General features: G+C 41.2%; 1 protein-coding gene across 1 annotated transcript; it reads right to left on the bottom strand.

Moving 5' to 3' along the window:
* Window positions 1-2,726: 2,726 nt before the first annotated feature.
* Window positions 2,727-4,337, bottom strand: LOC308169255 (trypsin-1-like; the record flags this gene model as incomplete). The annotated part of the gene is made up of 6 exons (XM_080543931.1): window positions 4,280-4,337; window positions 3,934-4,081; window positions 3,511-3,778; window positions 3,204-3,323; window positions 2,935-3,036; window positions 2,727-2,774 (listed from the first exon to the last, which is right to left on the bottom strand). The coding sequence occupies exons 1-6, from the start codon at window positions 4,317-4,319 to the stop codon at window positions 2,727-2,729; spliced, it is 726 nt and encodes a 241-aa protein (XP_080400057.1). The 5' UTR covers window positions 4,320-4,337.
* Window positions 4,338-10,704: the final 6,367 nt, after the last annotated feature.

The following is a 10,704-nucleotide window of genomic DNA, read 5'->3' as shown; positions in this document are numbered from 1 at the left end:
TTCTCTATTTCTCACGGCGAGAAATAACAATTGTTTTACGGGACTTTTATTTTTGAAATTCCTTGAAAGAAAGCTACCGGACATGAGTTTCGTGGCATCTTTCTGCACGCGCTTTAACTTGAGTCTGCAATCGAAGCGGCAGGCGAGCGCTGATGGAAGAACCTGTGTTCACGCGAGCTGCAAGAACGTAGCAAGCAGTGTTGCCAGATTGGGCTACTTTTGGTCACACTGGACGGGTGGATTCGTCAGCTTTTAGACTGGTTGGGCTGGACATTGTCAATTCCGTCTGGCAACCGTGGTAGCAAAATATGTGCATACATTACAACATCGTATCTGGTAGCCTACTGGACTGGGTTGCACCAATATGGCGTAAGTCATTACTAAATGCAGGCATTTAGTAGTTACTAAACCCCTAGTTGTTACTAGCTAGTTTCAAACTAGTTGTTTACTAATTTCGGTTGCACCACGCCAATCTTTTGCCAATCTTAGCTAGTAAATACTCAGTTTTGGTAACTGTTTTTTGTTTCTCTACTGTAACATAACCAGGTACATTAATAATAATAATAATTATTATTATTAATAATTACAATTTACAATACAAATACAACAATTGGGGGTCACTCAAAAAAAATGTGGGCGCGCTGTGCGCGCACAAAATCACCCACCAAGCCCTCATTCTGACCCAGGAAAAACCCTGGTATGTACTGCATAACATGATAGCCATCTATGAGCAATGCACTGTATATAAGATGATGACCACGGGTCTTTCTGCTGCTGACCAAGGGGCTGAGTCCTGTTGATGGGGCCAATTTTTATTTTAGAGTCTGTAGGCTACTGTATTTATTTATTAAGACTTACATAAATATGATATTGTCTGATTTTTTTTCTTGTTTTATAAAATGTTAATTATTTTCATTTCTTGTGCTGGTTTATTATGAACAACATGTAAAATTGCAGGAAACTAGCACAAATAATTGGGTGGGAGAGAGGGGCCGCCGCTGCCAAAACGTGGACAGTTTTGGGTCGCTCCACCACCAAAAAATCTCACTCCAAACTTTTGGTGAAACTTGGCAGCCCTGCATGTAACTCAATAAAACGTACCCAACAACAAAGCAGAAGGTTTGTCTGCAGACGACTGTGCCATGAATAGTGTAGCTTGTTCACCGAAAGCGTCGTTTTAGTAGAAACTTGTTCGGTGCATTGTGTCATTTCTGAATCCTTCGTAGATGTCAGTATAGTTCCCAAAACGAGCATGTCTTTGTTGTCGGTTGACAACGACGCTGTGTTGTCTGGTACTGTATAGCCTACTGTCAATTCTGGAGACATGCTTTGACTGCAAGAGGCAGCCTGTTGTTGGGACTCCACTTTCCGTCTCTGCTGGCACTTGCAATCAAAGTTTATTATTTTATCCATTTATTTTTTGTAATCAGCGTCTACTGTTATAGCATCTACTGACCGTAAAACCTTTTCGATGCTCACAGCCACAGTGCCACAGTCATCTTCTGCCTCCTCGTCAGAACTGATGTTCAGATCAATATCTGAAATTCCGTCCTCTTCTTCATCATCTTCGTCATCTTCCGATTCCGAGTTCCCATTATGTATGTAGTCCAATATGAATGAGTTCATTAATTGGCCACTGTCGATATTTCTACCGGCTTCAGAAATTCTGTTTATAGCGTTAGCTAGAGCATCCGCATCCATCTTGTCACTGTCAACAGGTCCACACGCACATGGCTACTTAAATACAGCTGAATGGGCGTGGCTACACACACTGCCACACTAATACCCCCCACCCGACTTTGCTAACTAAATGTAGGTGTTTAGTGAATGTAAAACTGTTGGATATGATATCGAGTGGGTTCTTCATCACTTCATTTGTCGTCCTATGCCAAAAACCGGAAAACATTTTTTTTTCACAAGACTTGTTCACAATTGCCGAGATGCGGACCTTTTAATGAAACACATGAGTTTAGCTGACATGTAAAAGAATCACATCCAGAAGGGCATTTTATGACTGCCAAGGCAAAAGGACAGGGTTTGTTTGTTTTCTTTTGCCCGCTGTACACATCGTTCATTATAGGGCCATTATTAAAAGTATTGAGACGGTTAAACAATAGGTGAGGTGGGAGAAGAATCCATCAAGGTGACCTACTCTTACAATAAGGGTTACTATACTCATAAATAAGAAGCCTATCATGAATCTTGAACACATCTTGTGTAACTTAACTGTCAAATCTAACCACCTAATAGTACTGCCTCAGTCGTAAAACCTCGAAAATCAAATGTAATCATTTTTGCAATACCCAGATTGCCCTGTGGCTGTATTTGCACAATTCCCACAAAAAGATTGCCATTTATAATCGCTTTATATAAGTATGAATAAAGATTTCACCCATTTGTTAACATTGCATTATCCAAGCATGAACAAGGCATTCATTCATATTAATGTGTCCTTATTGTACAGTATTACCATGTACAATGTTACCGATACATTTCATGTTTTTTATGTAACAATAATCCCCTGAACATAGAATACAATATGCCATCTACAGTACATTTCTCTTCTTCGAGTGATGTCGACACAATAGACAGAAGATGTTAGTTTGAGATGTTTTATTTGTGGTGAGTTTTGTGATGGTTTTCATCTCCAGTACAAAAGGTGGAAGTTGGACTGCTCAGAATGTTGATGAGTTGTCCGACTGTGCTGAAGGTACGAAGCATCAGACTTAGTAGCTGGCCATGGTGCTGGTGAGCCAGTCATTGAAGAAGCAGACCTAGAAGTGGGAAAAGTGAGACATTAGTGGTCAAACCCAGTAGGATATGATGTAAGAACCATCCATTTTATCTAAGTCTGATATTTTTCAAGGAAACAATGTGATAGAGATTTGACTTTAATCCCAAAAATCCCAACATGAAATCTCTTTCCTGTCTCACCTTGGCGTAGACACCGGGGTTACCAGCCTCGGCACAGCCGTAGCCCCAGGACACAACACCCTGCAGCTCACCGTTGCACACCACGGGGCCACCGGAGTCACCCTGAGAGAGAAGGAGATGACGTAGTGAAGTAGTAAGAGTGAAGTATTTAGTTCAGATAAAGATGAAGTAGTTATTCAATATCAACATCTAAACAATTGACAACTGAAGTGCATGTAGTGAAGGATCATAGACTTCATATGAAATCTTCTCTGTTGTCAAGTGCGTACCTGGCAAGAGTCCTTGCCTCCCTCCAGGTATCCAGCGCAGAACATGGCGTTGGTGATCATGCCGGGGTAGGCATTGTCACAGTCGTTGAAGGACAGGGTGGGGATTTCCAGGCACATCAGCTGGTCACCGCTGACTATTAACAGAGAGAAAGGGAGGGATGGATTGAGAGAGGGGGAAGAAGGAAGACAGAGAGAAACGGTTAGATATATTGACATTGTGTTTGTAAAGGTAATCTGACCTTCCCAGTCATCTCTATACACACTCATTCATCATGAAGATGATCTACTGCCACATTTAACCTTTGACCCTTGTGCTGTACTCACCGGAGCTCATGGTGTTGCCCCAGCCAGAGACTGTGCACATGGTGCCAGTGGCGGCACAGCTGGTGGGCAGAGCCACGGTCTGCACGTTGCTGTTGAGGGTGGCAGACTTGCTCAGCTTGATCAGCATGATGTCGTTGTTGATGTTGTAGGAGCTGTACTGGGGGTGACGGATCACTTTAGAGGAAGTGATGAACTGCTCGGTACCCTCTGTCACTGTGATGTCGTGCTCGCCAAGACGAACCTGCACACGGCTGAAAGAGATAGAAAGAGTCAAAGTAAGAGCAGAGTCAATTGTCTCATGATTTTGTGTGTAACATGAACTTCTGTCCCCTGGTCAGGCTTGATACTTGTCTGTTATTTGTTGTAAAGAGAACAAATTATTTGTAGCCTACAGTACAGTACTTACGACTTGTAGCAGTGAGCAGCAGACACAACCCAGTCCTCACTGATCAGGGAGCCTCCACAGAAGTGGTACCCAGAGTTCAGGGACACCTGGTGGGGCTGGGAGTGGGCCTGGCACTCATACCCTCCGACGATCTTGTCTTCCTCCGCAACTGAAAACAGAGGAAAGGCAGCCCTTAGCTTATATCTTCATGGCTAGTCCCTTTGAAGTGGGACAATTTCAATTCTGCCCCAATCTTCTTAAGTTAAAGTATTCTTTGCTCTCATATGATATAAATATTACTGTATTGTCAATAATATAACAAGGTGAAAGTCTTGCCCTTTTTTTCAATGGCAATATTCATACTCACAAGCGGCTCCGATGAGCAGAACAAAGACCAGAGAAATCATGGTTGCTGTGTGATCCTGTCGATGAGAGGTGTTCACCTGCACCCCTGCTATATATCCACAATCGTGAGAGCCGCCCTGTTCTTTGGAACTATTTCATTGGTCAAGAGCCATTGGGAAGCAAATGGTGGACCGCCAAGGTCAAGAGAATCTCGAAGTGAACATTTACTTTTCCATTGAAATCAATGTAATTGTAACTTGATCTCAACCAGTACATATTTGATCATCATTCCAGCTCTTCTGATGGTGTAAGAAATATAGAAATAATTATGTAATCATAAGGAAATTTTGTAGGCTACTGTAGTAAGCAATTGATTGAATATATTAATGGTTAGTACATGTTACATACTGTACTGCACATGTGCTCTTTGCTATTTCTTTATTAAATGCAGCTCACTGTTCAATTTTGATTAGCTGTTTGTAGATAGTGTGGGCATAATCAATTTACTGTTACCACCTAATATGTAACAGGTAGATGGTATATACTGTAAGAGTATATGTTAAATGGAAGTGGTCAAATTTAATACAGATATTTCCCTTAATATAATGAATTGAATCCTAATTTAAATGATACGCTCAACTCTCCAGAATTTAGAAGTACCGTATTTTCCGGACTATAAGTCGCGCTTTTTTTCATAGTTTGGCTGGTCCTGCGACTTATAGTCAGGTGTGACTTATATATCAATATATACTGTATATCATTTCATACTGACTGACATGAACCAAGGAGTAAACATTACCGTCTACAGCCGACAGAGGGCGCTCTGGGCCGCTCTGGGCTTGTGACAACTATATGCTGCTCCTATTCCCCTGAAGAAGTTATCTAAAACATTAGCTTGTTGAAGCTAAGCAAACGGTAGCTTGGTGAACTTGCTTACTGGTAACTTGCTTGTTGGACTCGCTGGCTTGTTATGTTCATTTAGCCTATTCAGCCTCCCAGGTATGTTCTTTATGCTATTATGTTGCTGAATAACTGTTAATGTGTTATGTTAACATACCAGACTTCTATTCAGCCTGTTGTTCTGTGTGCTATTGTGTAGTTGAATAAACTTAACTTTCCAGATTAAATGTCTGTTCTTGGTCTTGGATTTTGTGAAATATATTTCTAAATAAATGCGACTTATAGCATTTTTTGACTGGTGCGACTTATAGTCCGGAAAATACGGTATATGCATTAAATGGGTCATTATGATGCTTGTTAATGGGTTTAAAGTGGTCAAATTTAATACAGATATTTCCCTTAATATTTGACAACGCTATCTTTTATAGTTTTCTCTTGTTCATACCATACATTTCAGGTAGGCTGGTACTCTCTGGACCAGTGGCGTAGCCCAAAATCCCGGGGCCCCCCCGCAAGGTGGCGGCGGGGGCCCTTTCGCAACGGAGTAAAAAAAAAAAAAAAAAAAAAAGTGCGTTTTTTAGAGGCCGATGCGTTATTGACGTTGCGAAATTTCGCAATATGCACTCTACATTCTAAATGCTTGACTTAGCAAAAGGTACAAACAAGTGAGAGCAATAGCCTATAACTAAAACCAAATGGTAGACTACACTACATCAGTAGAATGTATTATAAGTAGAATAGTACAAGCTTTATTTATTTTAACAAAGTGTGGTGTGCACAGCAGTGTGATATCTGTAAACATATCTGTAGACTCTCCGCTAAGGGTTGCCAGATGGGATTGAGAATTTCCAACCTAATCAATCTAAAAACTTAATCCACCAAAAACCAGCCAATCTGGCAACCCTGTCCCCGCTGCATCAGAGTCTACTTGTTGCGTAAAATTGGCCAGGGTTAGTCAAATCCAGGGGCGGCGCTAGGGGGTGGCTACTTGGGCTCAAGCCCCGGATGTTTTCTGAAAAGCCCCGAATGTTTTACTTTTCCCAAAAAAAAAAAAAAAAAAAACTCTCGTGAGTAACGTGCAGTACCGGAGTCCAACAGAGAGGCAGCAGCTGCGCGACATTAGCCTGCGTACTGCGTAGCCTGCCCTGCCCTGAAGAAGAAGTGATCTCAATCAGTGCCTCAATCAGATTGCAAAATTGTAAGAATGGATATCCCAAAGTTGTTTTCAACAAAACAAGCGCCAAGAACTGTTGCAGCAGCAGTTTCAGCAGCTGACAACAATGACATCACCAGCAGTGATGACATAGATGATGTTTCAGGTTTGTGAATCTTATTAGAAAGGTGACTGACTCACTGACACTACTTTTCAGGTTTGCTAATGCTAGCTGGCTATCATAACATAACGTTATGTTATAATGAAAATGAAACATAGCAAGGTACTGTTACGGTACATGGTAAGAAATCAAACAAAGGATAATACTTGTACAAATAAAGTGAATAACAGGCTGATAGTCTTTGATATCTGCACTCTGGTTGACTGAGTAACAAGTGAAAAAGAATGATGTCACGTTAATGTTACAGCTAGTAAACATGGAGTTTTCGGCCCAAAAAAAAAGCAAATTTTTTTCGACATTATATTCTCCCTCTGGGCTAAGCCCCGGATCTCCTACAATCCTAAATCCGCCTCTGGTCAAATCCTTTGTTGGACATCTCGTTTCTTAAGTCCTGGTATATTGTGGCATTTCTTTACTGTTTGCCATCTGGTCTAGGAATACCCAGGGAGACGCAGACAGCAGAAGTAGAATAGAATAGTAGAATAGAAAAAGAAACAGCTATATATAGCCTAACCATGCTGAATTATGTACCTGTATGATGCACTGACAGCCTGTGACTGTGAACCTGGCCGGACCCTGCCTTTCTGCCTGAGTTTGAGTATGATGCTGCCCAAATAAATGTTATTGTTTAGTGCTGTACGCTTTCGTGGTATTATATTGTGTGAATTATCATCTGTATGTTGTTTTTCTTTCACTCGACTAACCGCCGAGATAATACTTGAGACATGTACTTCCGTAAACATACATTTTTTATTGGATTTTTTTACAATATCGGACCGACAGTCCTACATATAGCGGCTATAATGTCCGAATAGAGAATCTATCACCACCTAAAGAATGCTTATTGTACTTTGTATTGTATTTTCGCTTGCTCATTTTCCTTGTGTCTCGCTGCCTACGTGTGACGTCAAAGTCATGTTGCTATTGGATACGGCTAACCATGTATATATTTTTTAATATAGGCCTATATATTAAAATTAAGGTTGACACAATGAAGGGCCACTTATTTTCTTTGTTTTATATATTTTTAAATTATAAAAAAAAAAAAAAAAAAAAAAGTGGATCCAATGTTAGGGGGCCCCCTAGTGGCTGGGGCCCCCCCGCGGTGCGTCGCTTGCGGGCCCGTCCGCTACGCCACTGCTCTGGACATCTTCAGAGTGTATGCTCATTTAACATGACTGTGACACAGCTGTGCCTTTTTGATTGATTGATTGAAAACTTTATTAGAAGATTTGCAGAAGTAGGTACATGAAAGTACATATTACATACATGGTCAACTAACAGGATAAAAACCCAAGAAAGCCACTGGCTTATTTCAATTGGGGTCCTTGATTCTCAATTCATCGTTACATGTAAGACAGACAAAAAAGCTAGTACTATCTACAAGATAATACAGACAAATAACTATTACTATCTACAAGATAAACACACATCCATCATGGGAAGAACAATACAACAAAACATAAGGTATGTACAGCGGGTAGGACAGGTGGGGACATACACCACAGGTGGGGGCGGGGGACAAAACACAAAGTATGTACAGTGGGTAGTTCGGGTCTTTTAATCTGATTTTTGATTTAGAGGGTCCAGTTACGGATTGCAGCCTCCTGTAAATGTTTTTTGAGAGTGGTTTTGAAGGTGGGCAGTGTTTTGCACTCCTTTAAGATTATAGGAAGGGCGTTCCACATTTTTACTGCATAGTTTGCAAACGAGTTTAACCCCTTGTTTGTGGTGCAACGCGGTTGAACGTGGTTCGTGGAGCTTCCTCTGGTGTTGTATGTGTGGACGTTGTTCACTTTTTGGAAGTATGTTGACAGGTACTTGGGTGTCTTTGTGGTGTAGCGTATCTTGAAGACCAGGCCCAGTGCAAGCTGCTGCACTCTGTCAACTACTCGTAGCCAATCAAGGCTCAAAAAATGAGCAGCGGTTAGATGTGTCCTAGGGTTGAGGCCTAGCAGAAGCCTAACCAGTTTATTTTGGGCTGTCTGGAGTCTTGTTTTATGGGCCTTTGTGGTTCTATAGTACCATGATGTTACGGCATAGTCGAAGTGACATTGAATGAGAGCTCCTGATAGGGTCCTCAGTGTGTTTTTACTGACAAGTGAGGATATCCTGTACAAGAATCTAGTTCTATGGTTAACTTTTTTGATTACTTTTGCTGCCATTTTATCTCCGGAAAGATTTGCCTCTAAGATGGAGCTCAGGTATGTAATATCCTCTTTTCTTGTGATATTAATGTTACCCACTTTTATTTTAAAATTTTCAGCCTTTCTGAGTTTAGATGGGGATCCGTATAGGATGGTTTCAGTTTTACCTAGGTGTATTGATAGTTTATTGTCAGCTAGCCAGATGCAGATTCTACTCAGTTCAGTGCTTAGCGCTTTTTCCACCTGCAATATGTCCCTGTCAGAGACCAGCAGAGCCGAGTCATCCGCGAACAGGAACAAATTGCAATCACATGCTGATGACATGTCATTCACATATATTAGGAACAGTAAAGGTCCCAAAATGCTTCCTTGTGGAACGCCGCAGGTCACTGGGAGGGGGGGGGACAGTGTTCCGTTCACACTAACCACCTGTTCCCTCCCCTCTAAGTAGGATTGCATCCAGCTCACCGATGTTCTATCGAACCCAATTGCTTTCAGTTTATCTAACAATATGTGGTGATCTACTGTGTCGAAGGCCTTCTGGAGGTCCAGCATGACCATGCCGCAGTACTTGCCCGAGTCCACCTCATGGTTGATGTGGTCGTTCAAATAGAGAAGGCATGTGTCAGTGGAATGGGATGTTCTGAATCCTGATTGAAATTCATACATCAGCTTTTTTTCGGTAAGGTACCTATCGACCTGTTCATAAACTATTTTTTCCATAAGTTTCGAGATGGAATTAAGAATAGAAACAGGTCGGTAGTTGCCTGGGTCTAATTTGCTTCCTTTTTTATACAGTGGGGTTACCCTTGCTATTTTAAAGTCAAGGGGGACGTGTCCCTGTTTGATGGAGAGGTTTATTATGTGGGTGATGATTGGGGTAATGGAGGCAGCTGAGTCTTTTAGAAATCTGGCTGGAATATTGTCATGGCCCGTGGCCTTTTCTGAGTGTAGAGCGCCTAGCTTTTTAAACACCTCATCGTTTGACACCATGGAGAGTTTAAAATCATCATTGCGTACACCCAGTTTATTGTAGAACTCACGGATGTGCTCTACACCATAACGCCCTGAGTGGGGTGGTAGATTGTTAACTAATTTAGTGGCTATGGTTGTAAAGAAAGTGTTTAAGCACTTAGCCACATCCAGCTTGTCTGTAAGGAGAGAATCACCAGATTTGATGCTGATGTTTGTAGACCTGGTTTTGAGTTTTTGACTGCAACCTAGTTGGCTATTAAGTAGCTTCCAAAGGTCACGTGGTTTGTTTAAGTTTTCTTCGATTTTGTTATCGAGGTATTCTTTCTTAGCAGATTTGGTCATGGTAATTACCTGATTGCATAGTTTGTTGCATTGTTTTTTAATTTTCTCAAAGTGGGTTTTGTGATCTTCGTTTAAGTGTTTCACTAATTTTGATTTGCATTTTTGAACTTCAGAGCATTTTAGGTCTCTGACTTTCATAGCATTTAGAATGTCCGAATTCATCCATGGTTCCGATCGGGTTTTAACCCTGGTGGTTCTCATGGGGGCTATACTGTCAATAATATTTAGGAATTTGGTTTTGAAACCTAGCCATGCCTCTTCAACCTGTGTGCATTTTAGTTCATCAAACCAGTCTTGATTCTCCAGTTTATGGTTTAAGGCCTCACTAGAATAGGATTTAAGGGATCTAGTAGTTATAGTTTTATGACCGCCAGCCTTGGGTTTTTGTTTTTTACGAGTGCAAAAGATCATGTAATGATCACTTAGCCCACATACAATAACCCCACTCTTGGAGATTTTGGACTCATCCGATGTTAGAATGAGATCTATGGTGGTTTGAGTAGAAATACACACCCTAGTGGGTTTGGTAATTTGTTGACGGAGACCGTGTAATTCAGAAAACCTAGTGAAGGATTTGAAAACGGATGCTTCATTTCTGAGCATGTCCGTGTTCAAATCTCCAATAAGAATCTTTTCCACACAGTCAACGTCATCCAAGCACCCCTCAAGAATATCATAGAAATCACTCTGATCGGGAGGTCTGTAGATAGAACCAACCAGCACCGGTTTTGCTTTGTTAAAGATAATTT

This window comes from Nansenia antarctica, assembly GCF_963989245.1.
Source record: "Nansenia antarctica genome assembly, chromosome: 13".
Taxonomy (NCBI): Eukaryota; Metazoa; Chordata; class Actinopteri; order Argentiniformes; family Microstomatidae; genus Nansenia; species Nansenia antarctica.
Note: the sequence above shows the minus strand (reverse complement) of the source record. Positions and strands in the feature narration are given on the sequence as shown.